The 20,673-nt window shown below is 42.8% G+C and overlaps 1 protein-coding gene across 9 annotated transcripts in view; it reads left to right on the plus strand.

Annotated features, from left to right (window-relative positions):
- PPP6R3 (protein phosphatase 6 regulatory subunit 3) overlaps positions 1–20,384 on the plus strand; it is a 132,426-nt gene extending 112,042 nt beyond the window's left edge. For 6 of the 9 annotated variants that reach the window (XM_054025364.1, XM_054025367.1, XM_054025372.1 and 3 more), the window contains 6 exons: positions 1,154–1,307; positions 3,723–3,829; positions 4,808–4,958; positions 8,663–8,680; positions 8,983–9,102; positions 18,890–20,384. In XM_054025364.1, coding sequence (XP_053881339.1) covers positions 1,154–1,307; positions 3,723–3,829; positions 4,808–4,958; positions 8,663–8,680; positions 8,983–9,102; positions 18,890–18,941 — 602 coding nt within the window. In that variant the 3' untranslated portion in view covers positions 18,942–20,384. The remainder of the gene's footprint in view (positions 1–1,153; positions 1,308–3,722; positions 3,830–4,807; positions 4,959–8,662; positions 8,681–8,982; positions 9,103–18,889) is intronic. The other 3 variants (XM_054025366.1, XM_054025371.1, XM_054025373.1) reach the window with 1 other exon arrangement.
- Positions 20,385–20,673: the final 289 nt, after the last annotated feature.

The following is a 20,673-nucleotide window of genomic DNA, read 5'->3' on the forward strand; positions in this document are numbered from 1 at the left end:
CCTGGTCTGAACACACAGTTGTACCTGTTTTACTAAAGGGCACGACTTTATTTTATACTGATTTAGTAAAAGTGGTGCAATTTTGTTTGTAGATAATCATATCAGTTTAAACATGGCTTAGGTCAGTTTGGGTCGCATCAGTAAATTCACAGGTGCAAGCTAAACCGATATAACCGATTTAAAAAATTGAGAGTCCACACATACAAGTTGCACTGGTTTAATAAAACTGATTTAAATTAAACCAGTGCAACTTCTGTGTGTAGAAAAATCCTAAGCGTTTTTTATATTGATTATAAGGAATTATAAAAACAAAACAAAATGAGGGTTTTTTCTCTTTTTTCCTTTTGTCAGATTGGTGTCCCTGGCATCTGTGTCTCAAAGTTTTGATCCTTGTGGATATCTTCCCATATCTGTCTAGACTGGGATTTCCTATTAATATTTTAGTTAGTCACAGAGCTTCCTTTTCAGCCTGTTTTATGTATGTAAATACTAATGAAAACAAATATTTGCTTATGGGAAGATGAAGTACCTTGAATGAGTACTCTAAGTTAGACACCTATTTTCAAAATAAACTTGCTCCAAAATTTAAAATTCTAATGGGAAGAATTTTAAAATGTTAAGTCCTCATTTGTTTTTTTGCAACAAACTTTGCAGCACTGTGCTAGTGAACTGATTAATTTATTTTCTTTGTTTAAGCTAAGAAACACACACCTATTAAACAGAAGCTAAACTGTGAGAACAACACTCAGTTTTAAAGAACTTTCATTTTTAGAAACAGGTGTTGACAGTAACAAATACATATTTTTTCTGTAAAATGTTGACTATATTAATCCCTGGTGTAACTCCATTAAATTATTTTAAGTTAAGTGTAATTTGGTAGATTGGCTTGATTGCAGAATGCCATGAGTTATAGTGATATTTTGCTCTAGCTTCATAGATCAAATTAATTTTGTACTTGTGAATTGCATTCATTTTCTAACTTTGCATAGTGTATACTCTTCTATATGTACATTATGTAAGCCCCTATTACAATTAGGGAGTTTGCAGTGTTTCAGGATAGCTATATGTGCAGGTATAGAGTCATAACGTATTAAGAAAAGTGAATTATATCAATTTCTAAATATCTTATCATTGAAATTGTCACTGTTTCTAGCACCGAACTGGTCGGCTAACTTTGACGTACCTATGGAAACTGCACATGGTACCAATTTGGATTCTGTTGGGTCTGATGTATGGAGCACAGAAGAACCTATGCCAGGAAAAGAAACTGGCTGGGCTTCTTTTTCAGAGTTTACATCTTCTCTAAGGTAAAATAATTTTATTATTCTTCAGCCCAGGCTACCAGCTGCCAATGATAATGGAAGCTGGTACTAGTCCCTTTCAGTGGGCATATGCATGTCTTTTGCAGAAGTGTTTGCATAATACATTACAGAGTTCTGCTTTAAACATAATTAGTGTTACTTGTAGTTTGCTGTACCATGTTGTTGGGGATTTTTTGTGGAGTTAAAAGGTATATTGTGCGTAAGGGTGTCATCTACTCTACAACTATAATCTACTCAGGAGACCCAGATACGGTCCATTTCTGGTGTAGATGGTATCTAATCATACATAGCTTGCTAATCAATTTGGTTGATTGCTAGGATGTTTGAGTCCTAGCCACACTTTATTTTTTTATGCCTTTTTTTTTTAAATAAGTGGACTATGGCTGTAGATTGGGCCTAAGTGACACGTGCAGCTGTTTAATGTGAAATAAATTGAAAGACTCTGATGGCTCTGTTTTGTGATGTGAAAAAAAATAGTTTTGTATATGTCTGAAAAATCTATCCACTCCATGAAGCCCATGGTGACTTGCTTAGACAGTCCCATAGTACTTTGAAGTGCTTGGCACTTTTTTGCTGTGTATTGGTTTACATCAGAAATAGTCAGAGCCCTAGGTATAATGAGATTGTAGCCATGTAAATATCCCCATAAATGTGAATCTTTAAAACATTGCCAAATTATTGTGCTCCAGAATGTACTTTTTCATTTAGGGCTGGTCTATACTTGAAACACTACAGCAGCACAGTTGCAGCCAACAGCTGCCCCGCTGTAGCACTTCAGCGTAGACACTGCCTACAGCAACAGCAATTGGAGGGGTTCTCCTGTCTGCATAGGTAATCCACCTCACTGAGAGGGGTGGCAGCTAGGTCGATGGAAGAATTTTTCCATTGACAGATTGTTAGCTACACTTGGGGTTAGGTCCGCTTAACTGCGTTGCTCAGGGTTAGCTGGGTTGACCTAACTTTGTAGTGTAAACCATGCCTTTAGTCTCTTGCCTGCATGGTTGGTGAAGATAATATTCAGAATATAAATCAATTAAACAGATGCAGTGATGTCTGCCTGAGTCTGCAGCTGCCCTGAAGCAACTGGCCCAAGAGATGTGAACTGCACCATTCATCTCCATTGAGTTGTTATAATGAAGTCTCGTATTATTTCAAACGTCACCATTACAGCTCTTCAATGCAATGCCCGAAATGGGGGCAGGGTGCAATTGGCAGCTAGCTTGTCAAGAATTACTGGTGTGAGGACCAAGTAATTCAAACTGCCCTCCCAAATTTAAAATGAACTCTGCTCATAGACGATGGGAAAGAGATGTATTCCCTCTCTGTAACAAGTGTCCAACTATTTAATAGGTAACCAAACCAAAAACTGTTCCTTACCTACCTGCCAATATCTGTGTTATTTCCTGTAGCTTCTGCAATGCAATTAAACATTAACAGTACCAAAATCTACAGCACATTTCAAAATTGAAAATTTGGGGGCAATGTACAATAAATTGAATTTAATATCAAATTAAATAACACAAGGGATATTGTCTGACCTGGACTGCTTGGAAGTAAAAATGAACAATGCTGCATAATTTCAAGGTTTCTGCTGCAGTTTTGGGATCCAAGTCCCTACTGTGTAAATTGCATCTTGTGCCCTTGGAATAGTAAAGGAATGAACCCACTATTGTTTCAAATTCACTTCAAAATGAGACCCTAATTCTTCAGTTGATAGCATGTGGGTGGACTGCTATCCTGCACAGAGCATTGCCTTTTATGGGACTTAAACGCATGCTTTCATGAATAGTGATATTTTTGCTGAATCAGGGCAAGAAATCATTTACAATTATTTCAGATTGGAAGTGGCAGAAATGTGGTGTCTGGGATTCTGTGGGATGTATACATTTTGAGAACTTAATCCAGATACCAATGGCCAAGCCTCCATGTTATAAAGACCACCTTTGTGATTGATCAGCCTCGTTGGCAGGGATGGCATTGGTTTGATTTGGATATAGAGATTGAGCAACCCTCTTGCCCAGATACCATTACCTTGAAAGGGACAATATATAGCTGAAAATATATTTAAAAGGAAAGTGCAAGGGGCAAAAAAAATTAGGCTTGTCCTTTTTATCCAATGCCCCCCTCTCTCACACGCGCACACTCTTCATGATAGTAAACCAAGAAATCTTAATTCTGGCTTTTCCTAACTTTTTAGTGCTTGACTTTGCATCCTTAAAATTCCTTTAACATTTCTTGGATGAGTTTTAGTATAGTTGATTTCAGTAGGATTCTGGAGTCGATAGTATTCACAGAAATAGAAACATTATTTTAAAAGGTTCTGGTTGCATGTGAGCAAATTTCATTTTAATGTTTAGAAATCTTTTTCCAAAATGTAATTCACTTTCATTTGTATTAAAGTTCGAAAGAGTCTTTAAGAAGTAATTCTCCTGTGGAAATGGAAACCAACACAGAACCAATGGATCCCCTGAGTGCAAATGTATCTGCACTTGCAACACAGCCAGAGGGTAAGTGCACTGAAATTACTCAAATTATGTGCAAACGAATAACTTAGAAGCAGAGTGGCTTAAATGAGTAGCGCATTGGACTTCCTGGTTCTGCCACAGGCTTCCTGGGAGATCTTGGGCAAGTCATTTCACCTCTTAGCACCTCTGTACCCCCATTGGTAAACTGAGGGTAAGGATACTGACCTCTTCTGAAACGAGTTTTGAGATCCATGGAAGAAAAGCACTGTATAAAAGCAAGCTATTAGTGTTAATATTAACTTTACTTTTTATTAGTCAGTGAGACTTGGGCAGAGCTTTAGTTAATTAAGATGGCCTTTAGCATCTTGAGTCTTTGGATGCAGCAGTGAACAGTCTGTGTGCCCTTCTCTCCCTCCTGTCATCTAGCTTTTCCAACACATGGTCAAAGTTGATTAAAAATTACCAGATCAAACCCATGTTACCCCACTTCCCAATTGCATTGTTAACGAACATAACAAGTGCTGGAAGTCCGGGATCTTCAGACCTAACTATGGGCTTGTCTACGTCGGAAACTTATCAGGAGACCTGTACCAGTATGATAATACCAGTATAACTCCCCATGTGAATACTCTTGTTCCAAAATAAGTGTCAAAATGGGGAGTTATATCAGTAAATTTCCCTGTGTGGACAAGCCCTAACTAAGAGCTGTAGCTGCTGCAAATTATCTACATTGCTAATTGATTTGGAAAATGAAAAGATTATTATGAAACATGTATGTTTTCTTCAGTAGCTATTAAATATTTTAAAATATTTGATTAGTGTGTGTGTACACACACAGAGCTGAGGATGGAGAAAATTGATATTTTACCTGCCATGTAGGATTTGCAAAGTAAACAAAACTGCAGGGAGATTATGTATGATTACAGTAGACATTATCCTCCTACACATCCTCACTGATTTGTACTTGCTCATTAACTATAAAAATCATTAGCAATATCCTAATTTGTTTCACTGTATCAGCCCAAGGAAGTGTTGCTATGGAGGCCAGTTCAGATGGAGAAGATGATGTGGAAAATGCAGACAAGGTAACTGAGACAGTAATGAATGGCAGCATGAAGGAAACACTGAGCCTTACTGTAGATGCTAAAACTGAAACAGCTGTCTTCAAAAGGTGAGCAAACCTAGTTCATTTCCCTTATTCACTCAGGGTGTACACATTTTTTTGTTCCTCCTTTAAAAATGTTTTAAATGTTGACTGAGCATTTTATTCAGTCCTTTTGGAAGTATTTCATAGAACTAATGATTTCCAAAACGCTAATTAGACATCTGCATGCAGAGATTTTAAACTTAACAGTCTGACTCCAGTTTTCTGTTATCTGAGCTTTCATTCATATGTAAATTTCAATAGAGGTTATGGAGCTAGGTTATGTTCTGCATTGGGACAAAAACAAAACCTTTTGAGCTGTTAACCAAATTGTGCTGAGATGTCAGTTTTTAGATTGAGACTTGTTTTTTCAATTAGGGAAGGTTTTGTGTGACCAGGGCTTTTGGGTGAGTGAGCTGCTTCTTCGAGTATTGGTCCCTACGTGTCTTCCACTGTGGGTGAATTCTTTCAGTTAGTGTCCTTTGGTCCATATATACACCCGTGCCTTCTGTGTGCTTTCAACCAAAGGAATTTAAGGGTGGAGCGAAGAGGACTGGACTAACTGCCTCTCTAGTTCCTTTTTACTGCCATATGGCCTGGATCAGAATGTCCAGTGTCTGGAGCTTTCCTTCGATTTCTCTGATCTGTAAATATTCCAAAACTTGCTTTTGCCTACAGTTCTTTAAACCACAGGTGTTTTCTCAGTTTCATTGTGAGCCCCACCCACTTTCAATGTAAAGTGCTCTCTTTTGGCCTTGCCACTGCCTTTATAGTTAGTTTTTTAATAGTTTTATAGCTTTTAGCAGAGTTTTCTAGTTAGATTTCCTACCTCAGGAAACTCCCCTTTTCCCCTCCCCCGCCCATATCCCTTCCAGCACTATGATAATTGTTGCTGCTCGTCTGAATTTCTTCTAGTTTGAAAGTGTATTTCTGATCATGAGGTGTCTAAAACTGAATGCAAAATTGCTTGTGCAATAGCAGCAGAACTGTTTAGAGCGTATATCCCCTAAATTGCTACATGATGGTGATGTTTCTCTATATATAACAAAATGACTCTTTTTGGCCAGTGTTTGAGTAAGTCGCACATCTAACTATTCTCCTAGTCTATCCCTGTCTCTCTGAATTTTATAGTCCGTTTTTATTTTGACTGGTCCTTATTTTTTGATCCATGCAGCGTGAAGTCAATTCCTACTATTATGGTTCTTTTACCTCCAGCCTAAGCTGCTTCCATTCACAAGTACTTTGCTATAGAATTGTGAATTCTGAGAGCCATAGAAGAGTGAAAAAAACAAACTCATTGTAGAAAGATACCTTGACTTCTAACCCTCTGAAGGAGACTATATAGTTAGACCTGAGCTTCAGATGAAAGTCCCCAAATACCTTTAATTTGAAAGGAAAGTCCCCTAGACTAATAGCATGCCTAGTAAGACAGAGATCAGGTCAATGTGAAAGATGGGAGAGTAGCTTGGAATAGGAAAACATGTAACTTGTAATCCCACAAACCGGGGGAATGTTCCAGAATGCAGTATGGCCAGCTTTGATCAAATCAACTCTCTGACAATTGTAATCATGTGCCTTTTTATTCCTTGTAATCCTAATCTGTAAATATTTCAAAGCAGTGCACAGAATTTTGTGGGAGCAGTAGAACTCCCATTAGAATCAATATTTGTGTGGCTAAAACCCCATTTGTTGCTTTGGAAAGCTTTGGGATGTGGGGATGTCCAGAAGTAGTAAGGATATAGAAATTTGCATCAGTCCTTCTGACTTGTTCCTCCCTGAGTTAGGCACTGTATACAAATTCTTACCATATTCTCTCATTTTGAATGTATTTAGGCTGCTGCTGATAGAAAATTGGTATAATGAAATTGACAGGATCCCAGAGAGACTTGGGTGTTCAGATCAGTCTCCCTCTTTTTCCCTGAACCATGGGAGCGAAACTTGAGATTGCACAAGGGGTTTTCAGTAAATGTATTTAGGGCTTACTTTAGGTCAGCTAATTTATTATTACTAACTGTTGTTTGAATTGAGGTAGCACCTGGAGGCTGTAATCAGAATTGGGCCCTTTTTGTGCTACAATTCACACATGGAGGTACATATAGTTCCTGCCCCAAAGAATTTTAATTTTAAAGGAGGTATCAAAAACATTTGGGGGAGAAGATGGGGAAAATAGTTATAGGCATGTATATTTGCAAAGACAAAACAAATACCAGAAATCCCTCTTGGGCATCTGTCATCAGTTGGGGTTGTTTTGTTTGTTTGTTTTTTGGTAGGCATCTTGGGAAAAGTTGCTCTTGAGGAAAGATTTAAAGGAGAACAGAGTAATAGCTTTATGGACTAGTTAGGAAGGGTGTTTCATGCACTCTTTTTAGTGTTGCTCTTTATGGCAGTGCTTATGGAAGAAACTGTTAAATGGGTAATGAAAGCTGACAGAGTAGAGGTACTTAAGATGTGAAGGTCTATAAAGACCAGAAGTTTCAATTTCAAACAGTGAAGAAAGAAGAGGAAGTGGAAGAAAATTCTGGCCATGTCACAACCTATCTGAGAGGAGAAGATCCAGACAAGAATTTTAGTGGTATGAAGAAAAAAGGGATTAGCTATGTTAGGGAGTCAATATTAGGAAGATTTGGACATGGCCTGGATGTTGTGCAGGTCTTGAACAAAGGTGGAGTCAAAGCTGACAGCCATATTATGGACCAGTGTGACAGGAAGGATAGCAGGTGTCGGGTGTGATGGAGAATGGGTGGAGTGGGGAGGGCTTTGGAGGAGACAGACTTGAGTTAAGTTTTGGTTATATTACATTTAAGTTAGTGACGAAACATCTAAAAGGAGATGCCAGTTTAGATGGATGAGCTCTTAGGTGCTACCGTAATGCAAACAAATGATAATGGAGGGAGATGGGTCAGTGGTAGAGAGATGTTAGTATGATTGGCACAGAGGTGGTAGCGGGATCTGAAAGTGTCAGTGAGGTCATCTATAGATGGGATCTTCAGGAAGAAAGGAAGTGGGCCAAGGACAAAGCCTTGTGGGATGGGATACCTGGGTAAAGTGAGATATGAAAGCAGGAGGATCCACTGAAAGAACAACCAAAGTAGTAGGACAACTGGGAGAGGAGAGTCGCTCAGATCTTGAGAGAAAATGGACTTTGTCAGATGACTTACGTCATATGGTGGCAGGCTTACAGTTTGAGAGGTGTGGTGTAAGGTTTGCACTTGAAATCAATGAAAGGTGGTTGGCTGACATCTTCTGGGTATGAACATACCCATAACAGAGTAGCTAGCAAAAAAAGAACATGTAGCATTGGAGTGCAAATGGGAAGGGTGAAAACTTTTTAATAAATATAGATGTTTCCCCCCTACCCCCTCGTAGGCTTCACGACTGTAAGGGAAATTCACATGTTTCATGTGTAGTTCTAGCTGAATAAAAACCCTAACCAACTACATAAATGATCATTTTTTCTCAAATGTGTGTTGTTCATTGTCTGTCTGTTTTAGTGCTATGCAACATATGCCAGTTGTACTTTAGCCTCCAAATGAAAAGATGTCTTCTTTAAGAATTTTGAATGAGTAGAGTGTAATATAAATAAGTGGCTTTATAAAAAGAGAAATATAAGGCTGGTTTTGCTGATGTGCTTTTCCTTGGACAAATTTAGTCAAAGTGCTAATTTTGAAAGGAACCTCAAGTCTTTTTTTTATACTTTTCTCCTTCTATTTTTTGCATACTTTTGGCTTCAGAGTGTTGAAATCCTATCGGTATGTACGGTAAAGGCTGTGATTGTTCTCACTTCAGGCACCAAGCACATTCTTTATTCCCTCCTTGCACTTGTATGTAATCATTGTATTTCATGCATTTTTTTCAATCCAGTTTTTGTGCAGAACACTGATGTGCTAATGGATGTCTACAGAGTCCAGATTCCCGTGCTTGATTTCCATGCTTCAATCATAATTCAAAAGCCATTTGCATGTAGTCTGGACCCTTCCCTCAGTCTCCAACTATTGCATGAAATTCCCTACATCCATAACTGAAGTTAAATTGTAACCTGCTTTTTATTTAGTGAGGAAGGAAAATTGTCTACCTCGCAAGATGTTTCTTGTAAATATGTGGTGGAGAACACAGAAGCTGTAGAAGAAAATCCTGCTACTCCACAGCCTGATAGCAGCAGTCCAGAACAGAGGTAACCTTATTACAGGCTGCTTTCAAGCCTATTACCAGCTGTTTATAGCATGTTTTTCTAATAGAACTGATCCATATATCTACAATTTCTGGTTCCAGAATCCATTTATCAGCTCTTGGTGTTAAGGGTCTTTTCTGCACACATTAATCTATTCTTTGTACCTGTTCTATGTGCATTCTTATGAGTTGTATTTTTCTATTAGTTTTTTCAGAACTCCAGACATGATTTCCTCTGAAGTATTTCATCCAAATCCCTTTTACCCAGTACCGTGTGCATTGTGCTCAGTATATTGTAGCTAAAATGAGCTGTTTCCATTATTTTGCGAGAAAAGGTGGGTAAGGTAGTCTTTTACTGGACAATCTTCCGTTGGTGAAAGACAAGCTTTTGAACTACACAGAGCTCTTCAGCCTGAGACCTGTAAAGCAGTTCTGTGTAGCTTGAAAGCTTGCATCTTTCACCAGCAGAAGTTGATCCAGTAAAAGATACTACCTCACCCACCTTGTCTTTCTAATACCCTGGGACCAACATGGCTACAACAACACTACAAAGAACATTGTTTTGCAGGCAGTTTATTGGGTCGAAAATATAAAAGGCTTTAATGGTCAAACAATTTCCAAAAGATGGGGAAAATCTTAGTCTTCTCAAATGAAATTAATTTTCAAATTCAGTTAGTTGGAAACTGAAGTACCTAACATATTCGTAGGTACTGTAGTGGTGACTGACACTGAATAATGCAAGAAACTGACGTGACTTCACCTAACCTGATGTTGTTTAAAAATGGAGTTAACTTTGGGTGGAATTAACCCCTAAGAGGCAGCACAAGGCTTTATTTACAGCTTATTTTGAGGGCATAACATGACAATTGTGATTAATAGGTCTTGTGATGGCCTTACACACAAGAGTGACTAATTCCTTTTGACTTACTGTGGAATATCCTGGAGTCTAGAAGCAGAGAGATACTGGGAAACCTTGAATTTATCACAGAAAGCAGTTTTATCTTTTGACTTCAGACTCTCCATTTAAAATGTGATATACAGCAATTTAATCTGTGGTGTATTTAAATCCACTTTATTCACCTTTTGTTCATTTTGTGAGGTGCTTAAGATATCCATCTTCATTTTGTGTTGTAATAGTTTTTTCAGGATTATATTTTGAACCATGAGTTGATATGGTGGCATAAAATGTAAAACAGTCATTTAGAAAATGACAGTTAATTTTACTCTTAGCTCCTCTGTCCTATCCTGCACAATAACCATATTTGACTCTTTAGCACAGTAAGCATGAGCTCACAAATGCTGCAAACATTGAGAAAGGAAAATAGCGCATTATAAATCTTGCTATTTCAGTTCTCATGGATTGGTGAAAGTGCCAGTAATCCAACATCCCACCTTACTTTATTGTAATTTATCAATTTATGCTGGTAACTCCCATCTTTATAAATGATTTTGAATATATGGCTTCCCTGGACAAAACTGTTCAAAACATGTACAAATCATTTGTGTCTTGATTTGTCCCCTTAAATCATCGTGAACCTACCGTTGGTCTCCGGCTCCACGTTCGCGGTTGCCGCCTTCTTGACATGATTCATCAAGAGAGAGGCGCCAGTCCCCCATTATCGACATCAGTCCCAGTTACTGATGCCGTGGGAATGATCTCCCTCCTGCCCCGGCACCGCAGCTGCTCCCTGCACCAGCAATACCGGTCACCTCGGGAGGGGTACCGGTCTCCAATGACGGTGGTCTCAAAGCAAACTCAGGCCTTGACAGCCCCTCCGTGGTCCCCAGGAGGGGGCTCCTCCGGAACACAGGGACATTTGAGCCCATCACCTCAACCTCAGCGGCGAGATTGGGCATCCGAGCCAGTGGCGGCACTGGGGCAGTGGCAATCAGGACAGCGGCCTGTTCAGTGGGCATGTTAGAACACCTGGGAGGTTCTGGTCACGGTATTGCCCCCATCGGCTCAATCACCTGCAGCAGCCATGGAGCAGCAACCGCTGGCACCGTCAGTACTGGCCCCAGCACCGGAGGCACACCCAGTGACCGAGGCTACACCTATGCCTAAGCCATCCTCCCCAGCAGAGGACAACGACAAAGCCCCCCCTCCATTGGTTCAGTCCTTATCACCTATCGAGATTGTCATGGGGCCCTCCAGTGCCAGCCCACCTGACGACTTTAAGGACCCCCAGGCCTTGTTCTGATGGGGCGGACAACCTGGGCCTGCAGGTGGAGATGGCCGAGCAAGAGGACACGTTCTTCAATGTCCTTCAGCCTCCACTCCTACACGTATTGCACTACCCATTCACGAAGGGGTCCTGAAAATTGCCAAGGGTATCTGGCAGATGCCTCCTACATCCCTCCCGCCTCAAAGCGGGCTGAGAAAAAATACTTTGTGCCGGCCAAAAACTTTGAATGCCTTCATATCCACCCTTTTCCAGGCTTGCTGGTGATCTCTGCTGCCAATGAAAAGGAGAAGCAGGGACACACCAGCGCCACCCCGCAAAATAAGGAGGCCAAAAGACTCGTTCGGAAGGAAAATTTATTCCACTGCAAGTCTACAGTTTTGTGTGGCAAACTACGAAGCCCTCCTGAGCCGCTGTTACTTCAATTTATGGGACTCTCTCCATAAATTCAAGGACGGACTCCCCACAGGACCAGGCCAAGGAGTTTGTTGCATTGGTGCAGGAGGGCACTTCGGCAGCCTGCTGTGCCCTTCAGATGGCCAGGGACACGGCGGACTCGGCAGCCAGGGTGGTGGCGTCCTCAGTGGTTGAGGCGCAGCTCCTGGCTTCAGATCGCAGGTCTCTCCCAGGAGATGCAGACCTCTATACAAGACCTTCCTTTGACGGAAGTGGTCTGTTTTCTGAGCATCTTCTGAGATGTGAGGCTGCATGGGATGAAGGACACCCAGGCTACCCTCTGTTTGCTGGGTATCCACACACTGCAGTCGGTGCATAAACCATTCTGGCCGCCCCCTCCGTTGAGGTCATGGCAGTCTCACCCTGGACCTGCAAAAAGAAAGGACAGGGACACTACTTTTAGTCATTGCCGCCCTTCTACCTCCCGCTTGCCTGTGTAAACCGGCCAGACCAAGCATTCTGCAGGGCAGAAACACTCATTTTGATGGCATGGTCGAGAGTGACGCCCCAGTCAATTCTCCAGATCCACTGCTACCTTTCCTCAACTGCCTGTTCTCCTACCCTCAACCCGGTTGTGGGTTATGTCAGATGGCTGGGTTCTGGATATATCATCAATGGGCTATACCCTGAAATTTTTGACCGCTGCCCCCGACCCCCACTTCCCCGTCCCTCTTCAGGGACCCTTCTCACGAGCAGTTCCTCGTTCAGGAGGTCAAGAACCTCCTGTGTCTAGGGGCCATGGTGGAGGTTCCTCAGGACATGACAGGAAAGGGGTTCTACTCCTGGTACTTACTAATCTCGAAAGTGAAAGGAGGTCTTGGATCAGGGGTGGGCAAACTACGACCCACAGGCCGTGTCCGACCCATCAGCATTTTTAATCTGGCCCTCGAGCTCCCGACGGGGAGCAGGGTCGGGGGCCGCTCCGCATGGCTCCCGGAAGCAGCAGCATGTTCGCCCGCCGCACCGCTCCGCCAATGGGAGCTGCAGGGGCGGCGCCGCATAGGAGCCGGAAAGGGGCATGCTGCTGCTTCCGAGAACTGCTCAAGGTAAGCGCTGCCTGGAGCCTGCACCCCCTGAGCCACGCCGCCCCCTCCCCCTCCCGCCCCAACCTCCAGCCCTGATCTCCCTCCCACCTTCCAAACCCCTCGGTCCCAGCCCGGAGCACCCTCCTGCACCCCGAAACTCATCATAAGCCCCACCCCAGAGCCTGCCCCCACAGCCAGAGCCCTCAATGCTCCAGCCCCCTGTCCCAGCCCTGATTCCCCTCCCGTCCTCTGTACCCATCCATCCCAGCCCAGGGCACCCTCCTGCACCCCAAATCCCTCATCCCCAGCCCCACCCTAGAGCCTGCCTGCCTCCCCAGCTGGAGCCCTCACCCCCCCCCCCCCCCACACACACACACCCCAGACTCCAATTTCATGAGCACTCATGGTCTGCTATACAATTTCTGTACCCAGATGTGGCCCTCAGGCCAAAAAGTTTGCCCACCTCTGCCTCAGACCCATCCTGGACGTGCGCCGCCTCAACAAGTCTCTCATGAAGTTGAAGTTTTGCATGGTCTCCCTGGCCCCCATCATCCCCTCCCTGGATTTGGGAGACTGATACACTGCCTTTGACTTGGAAGACGCTTACTTCTGCATTTCTATATTCACGGGCCACAGGCGCTTCCTCCGTTTTGTAGTGGGAGGACGCCATTTCCAAGTCATGGCACTACCCTTTGGCCTCTCTTGGTCCCCAGGGTGTTTACAAAGTGCAGGCGCTGGTTGCCGCTTACCTCAGATGTGGGGGTTGAGGGGTCCATCTGTTCCCGTACCTCGACGACTGGCTCATCAAGGGCAGGTCTCCGGAGCAGGTGCAGAGAAGTCTCGACTTTGTGCACTTCACCTGCTGCGACCTGGGCCTGTTAGAAAACCCAGAAAAATCCACATTAACGGCAGCTCAACACACAGAGTTCATCGGGACTGTTCTCGACTCCACGTGGGGCCAGAGCCTTCATCTCAGAAACACGGTTTCAGGCTATCGCGGACCTGATTTTCCATTTAAGAAGGCACCCGCTCACTACAGCCCACACCTGTCTTCATCTGGTGGGGCACATGGCCACATGTGCATACGTGGTCAGCCATGCTCGTCTTCATCTGTGGCCACTGCAGGCATTGCCGGTCTTGGTTTATATCCTCAACAGACACTCCCTGGACAGATTGGTCACGGTACCAAACCACGTCCTTTTGTCCCTGAGCTGGTGGTTGCACCCCAGGTTGATGCTGCAGGGGGTTTCCTTCGCAGCCCCATCCCTGTCGTTGACCCTGGTCTCCGACACCTCAGATCTGGGCTGGGGAGCCCACCTGGGTGAGTTCAGCATTCAGGGCCGCTGGATGCGGGACAACCTGGTCCTCCAGATCAATGTCAGGGAACTCAGAGCGGTTCGCCTGGCCTGCTAGGCATTCTTACCTCGCTTAAAAGGCAAGGTGGTGCAGGTCCTGACAGATAATACTGCAGCGATGTACTACATCAAGAGGCAGGGAGGAGCCAGGCGCTTACCCTATAGGACTTCTGTGTGCAGCACGCCATTCATCTGGTTGCCACCCATCTGCATGGCTCCAGGAACGTCCTTGCAGATCGCCTCAGCAGGATCTTCTTGTCTCACCACTAGTGGTCCCTCCATCCGGAGATGGTCAGCGTAATTTTCCAACGGTGTGGAACTCCCCAGGTAGACCTGATCGCGTCCAGGCAGAACAGGAAGTGCCACCATCTGCTCCATCCAGAGTCCGAAAGGGGTTCCCTCTCAGACGCCTTCCTCATTCTGTGGACGGGGTGCTTATGTATGCCTTTCCACCAGTGCCATTGATCCACAGGGTCCCTGTGAAGGTCAACCAGGACAGAGCGAAAGTCATCCTCTTGGCTCTGGCGTGGCCCCGTCAGCACTGGTTCAGCATGCTGTTGGGCCTATCAGCAGCCACCCCCTCCCGCTGCCTCTTTGATGGGATCTACTGTCTCAGAACCATGGCAACCTGCTGCACCCAAACCTGGCGGCGCTGCATCTGATGGCATGTCTGAATGCAGATGAAAGAGCATGTTCGGCCGATGTTCAACACGTGTTGCTTGGCAGCAGAAACCCTCAACCAGGGCAACCTACCTGGCAAAGTGGAAAAGGTTTGAGTGCTGGGCTGCAGAGAGACGTCTTCGGGCCAAGCAAGCCTCGCTGCAGGACATCCTGGATTACTTGTTGCATCTGAGACTTCAGGGGTTGTCCTTTTTCCTCCATCAAGGTCCACCTGGCGGCCATCTCGGAGCTGCACCCCTTCTTCCCCCTCCCCCCCCCCGTCCAGGGTGGGTCCCTCTTCGCCCATCCTATTATAGTTCCTTCCTTAAAGGGCTGGAACACCTCTACCCGCAGATCCGGCAGCTGGTTGCCCCTTGGGACTTGAACATAGTGCTGTCCAAACTCCTGGGTCCTCCTTTTGAACCCTTGGCTTCCTGCTCCCTCCTCCTCCTGTCCTGGAAGGTCTCCCTTTTTGATCGCTATTACGTCGGCCCTTGAAGAAAAAACGGTTACCCACCTTTTGTAAGTGTTCTTCGAGATGTTGCTCTTGTCCATTCCATTAGCCCCCCTCCTGCCCCTCTGTTGTATTGTTGGCAAGAAGGACCCGAGAGGGCATAGGGCCGGCAGCGCTTGATATACCAGTGCATGAATGCGGCACTCAAGGGGGCAACACAGCCGGCCCTATGGATACTGCTAAGGCAAAGATCTCTGATGAATGGAATGGACATGAGCAACACATCTCAAACAGCCACAGTTACGAAAGGTGGGTAACTGTGTTTTTTATTGAGTTGCGATTTTTTACTTTTATAAATAATTTATATATAAGAAGAGTAAATAACACATGTAGGGGTTCTCTTTTACACTCCACTATGGGTGTTTAAAAAACAAACAAACAAAAAAAACCCTCAACTATTTGACCTTTACATGCACACTTAGTAGATTTTAAGTTTTGAACATTTCTTTGATTTCCAACTGTTTATCTGAAATGTAAAAACTGAAATGCTGTAATACTGCACCATTTTAAAAATAGCTTTGCAGAGCTTGTCAGATGTTTGCCAAGACACACAGTATCAGCCTGTGAATAAAGAATTACCAGCATAAACCAGAAGAGGGCTCTCAAAGCTAGCAATTCTTTGCATTGTTGCTGATTTCAGTAAATGTTTTGTTTTAGATATCCTTGTTTCTAAATCGCTTTTTGGCCTCTAATGACAAATTTTAGAATGGACAAGGTATTTTAAAATACTCTCTCTAAAGGTGGCAGTCACAGTAGTTTTCATCAGATTCATCACAAGTGCAATATAAATACGTAGATAGACCTATAGTTGGTGGGAGTCCCCTAGGTAAGTCATGCCCCCCCTCCCCCAAAGTCAATAATAGGTTTGTGCTAGGAGTCCCAGAATGTCCCAGTGGTTAGTTTTTCAATCAATTAGTGAAGGTCACTGCTACAGCTGTGATGACTGTGTAGAACAGACTCTTGCCCATCTAGTTTTTTTCTATTTTACCTCCCAGGTTTTTCCTGAAAAGTTGATGATAATTTTCTATCTAGTGCGGTCTGTCCCTTCTCTAATGTATATATTTTTTTTAAAAGTGTTTTTAGTGATTGGCAGCCAAAGACTTAGCTAGGGGACTCCTACTGGTCATGTGCATGTAGAGCACGGACCCAAGAGTGTGGCTTCTCTGTGATTGTACACCACCAGAGAACAAGCGTTACAGGTAATTTTTCTTTGTGTGCTGTGCAGAATGGTCATTTATTTTCCCCTTTTAAAAAAAAATTCTTGACAAGCTTTCAGTGGATTAGTTATTGCACTGGATGAAAGTGGAGTGGATTTTTTTGTATTGCCTGAATTAGCAGGGAGAGTGTTTACACTAAAACTGTTCTTGCCATAATAGGGTTTTTGCTTCTTTTTTTTCTGCTTTTTACTTTCTTCCCTCCTTGCCCCCAAACTGTTCCTGATCCTTTTACCGTAGTGGAGTGAATGAAATTCAGAATGCTCCTAAAACAGCAGCTCCTAGGTCAGATTAGCACACAGCACAATTTTTAAAAACATTGCATTTATTTACTTTGTACTTTTTGACTCTGCAAATATTACTTCTATATGAAAAATAATTGATATGAGATGTACTTAAGTAATATTTTGGCAAGCTGAAGCCCCAGTACACCTAGTACAGAATGAGAAGCAGAGGAACTCTCTAAAGGAAATAGAAACGTACTTTGTGAGGAGACACTGTACCTTACAATATCACTACTGTTACATGCGTTCCATCAGTGACTGAAGCCAGTTGCCTTTTGTTAAAGACCAAATGCAACTTCTATTAGCTGTGCTTACTTCATCAGTCGTCTTCATTAAAGTGCTAAATATAATTAGTGGGAGTAATTAAATGGCAAAAACTTTGCTAATGGGGATTTAAGGTTGCTCAGTGATAGCCTGTGCCTTTCAGAACGTTAGACAAAGCCTAAGGCTAAGCCTACACTACAGTTTGTCAGCATAACTTACTTTGCTCGGGTGTGAGCCCCTGAGCGACCTAAGTTACACCGACATAAGCACTCGTGCACAGTGCTATGTTGGCAGGAGAGCTTCTCCCAACAACATAGCTTCAGCCGTTCACGGAGGTGATTTCATTCTGCTTTTTCACCAGACGTGCTGCGGCGGCGCAGCTGCATCGGTACAACTGCGTTGCTGCAGTGCTGTAGGTGTGGAGAATTTCTGATGTGTTGGTCTTACCTCTTCTTAGCTGCTCACCCCAGTGTCAACAGTATATTCTGGGTGCATGCTTATGGCATCCCTGTTCTTAGCTCCCTAGCCAGAGGGTGGCAGGGCTTCCCCAGAGTCTGGCTCACATTGGGGTGGGGGGACAAGGATGAGGGTGAGAACCCCATTGGTGGACAGGAGCCCCCAGCTTCTGCCACACACCTGGAGGCACAGGGATTGGGGCTCAGACATTACCAGAACGGACCCTTAATCCCAGCTCACGGTGGGCAGGGCTCAAACCCCCAGAAGAGCAAGCACCCCGAACCGGCTCACTTGAGGGGGCCTGGGAAGGGGGGGGTCCCCAGAGTGTGGTGAGCACATGTGCCCCTGCCCCATTCTCCTCTCCCCTTGTCTGTCACTCCCAGTCTCCTTTCCTAGAGTCTCACTTACTTCCTCTCTCCCCATTCCCACCTATTCTCCAACCCCTAATCACTTCCCCTCCTGGTGAGCAATAGCTTGTGTGGTTTCTTTTCAGAAACTAACTTCAACACCTCCTGAATGATCTGCTGTGCTCAGATTACATTCCCCCAAAATAAAATTTCCCCTGTGATAGAGGTAGACTGGAACAATGTACCTGTTTTTATTTTTGGGCTGGTGTTCAGATTTTATGACCGTAACACATCGCCAGAGCCACCCAGGTCTTATGTTGTAGCGGTAGTTTTCCAGACAGTTAGCCTCTCACGCTGCACATGCTCAGTATAATCCACTAGGCACACAAATAGGTGTGCAAGCCGTCTCATGTACATAACCAGAGTTTTTTGTAGTAATGTTTTAATTTGATTTCCCCCAAAGGGGTGGTAGGTGTCACGCATTCTTTTGGGGGTAACCCTCACACATTTAACACCCTCATGCAATGATCTAGGCCCTGGCTTGATCTGTCTATGAGCAAAACTAGGTGGCCAGAATCTGTCAATTTCAAGTAAAGCTGTTTTCTTCCAGGTGTTCTATCTTGGGAACCCCCTTGATCAGATGTCCCCAAATTTGGATCATTAACAGAACCCTACAGCCCCACTAAACATACCAAATTTCAAGGCAATCCCAGTAACCATGTAGATTTTAGAGCAGTTAGAAAAGGAACCTTTAAACAGAAAGCTGGTCTTAACCTTAACTAGAGTAGAGCTGCTAATCTACTTCTGTGATTAACAAGAAAATGAAAATAGGGCATAGCAGGGTGTGTGTTTTATTTTGTTTCAGTGTTATGGATGCATTGTCTCTTTGCCATGACCCCAATTCTAAATTAGTATATTTTGACAAGGCTTTGGAAGTTCATGTTCTTGCTTTGACCCCCAAACTTGATTGTAGTGATTTTATAAGCGTGCATTGGTTTCTTATACACTTATCCTTCTCCTTTTGACTTCTTAGGACTGATCAACAAACCCTTTTAGGAGAGGCAGCTGTTAATGGCCCTGTATGATATGTGATGTCTGCTGCTGTTGGCTGAAGAACACGAACTGATATCCAGGGGGTTTAGTGTTTCTCAAGGATTTCATCTAGAGCCTGTCAAAGCCAGTCACTGCTGCACTAATTTCGCAAGGGATCAGGACCAGCAACATTTATATTCTAGATTTTAGGACATTGTACAGAAATTCATAAGTGTAAAAAAATTGCACATTGAGAAATACCAATACTTTTTGCGTATGTTTATATTGTATTGTTCTAAATAATGGGTGGCCTGTGAAATAAGATCTTGCCACCCAGGTAATGATAGTAGTGATACTATAGTTAAAATGGCTGTAAGAATAGTTTTATAAAAAAAGTGAATACACAAATCTAATGTATTTGAGACATAACTATTTGACAATTAGTGTGACCAAAGTATTTAGCAGTTTTCATACATTTTTTCACCTTGTAAAAATAAAATTAAAAAATTCATGTTTCTTCCAGGTTGGCGAAGAATTGTAGAACTGAAATGCCCTATAAATGTTATTTTGGTTGTTTTAGCTTACGAAAGTGATTTAAATAAGAATTTTTGGTGTTCAGCATTTTACAACAGGTTTTTAATTGGTAATTGTTTTCTGTATTGTTTAAATCAGATCAAAAATGTAAGTCTATTGGTAGAGATTTTAAGTATTTATTACTACAACTTAGGTGACAAATTGATGTTACTGTAAAGCCATATGTTCTGTTAGTCTTGTTTGCTTGAAACAATACCTTACAGGTGAAACACTAGAATATTTGAAGTGCACATGGCTTGTTGTGTTTTTTAAAGTGATTCACCTACCTTTGAACCCATTCACCGAGATTTACTTTAATACCAAGCATTCTACAATTGAACAATTTAGAACAATCTACATATTTAAAACACCATAATCCTGTTAGACAAGTCAACTAAGTGAAATGCCTGTGCTGCTAATGTAATTACAGTACATGCATTTTAAAAATATAGTATTTTTAAAGTACAAATCAAAATTTGGCACCTGAGCATGTTAATTGTTACTTTCACTGTATTGATCTGTGTGAGGCTTTCATTTGTAAGTTCTAAACCATTTTTTTTCACAGCTGGTTTGTATATATATATAGTGATTATGGAAACTAATTCTGCGTAATTTATAATTTTCTATGTCCGTATGAAATTCCAACAGCCTTCTCAAACAAACAGAAGCAATATACTGTATATTGCCACATTGGTGAAAGGGTTAAAGTACTTCACCTCTTGCACTTTTAGATGCAAATCCATTTTTATTTCTGTAATAGGAAGTTAGTCATTTATTTTTACATTGTTTGTTTTCCTGACCAGTATTTAAAGCCAAAAGGATACTCTAAACAATGGCCAATGATTTATTTTAGAAAGTGTCCCAAGCACCGTGCCTAAACATTACATTGCATACAGAAATAAAAAAACAAATGTATAATGGTATTTCTTTTAATTCTTCCTGTCTTGCATTTCATACAATGTAATGCTAGAATATCTCCACAGAGAGATTCCAAATGGTAAACCCCAAGAAATTACTTGATCCATCTGGTGAAAACAGAGGCAAACCACAACAATCTTCAGGGTAAAAAAGGACAACCAGTGTTACTTGTTTGTGCCTAAATGATGCAGGAACCCACTCACTTTAAAGAGGGAAAAAAAAGTGTCCCATTCTATAAAATGGAATATTCTTACTTTGTCTTACTTCCAAGTGAGCACTCCTGAATATATTTCA

Source organism: Malaclemys terrapin, chromosome 4 (genome assembly GCF_027887155.1).
Source record: "Malaclemys terrapin pileata isolate rMalTer1 chromosome 4, rMalTer1.hap1, whole genome shotgun sequence".
Taxonomy (NCBI): Eukaryota; Metazoa; Chordata; order Testudines; family Emydidae; genus Malaclemys; species Malaclemys terrapin.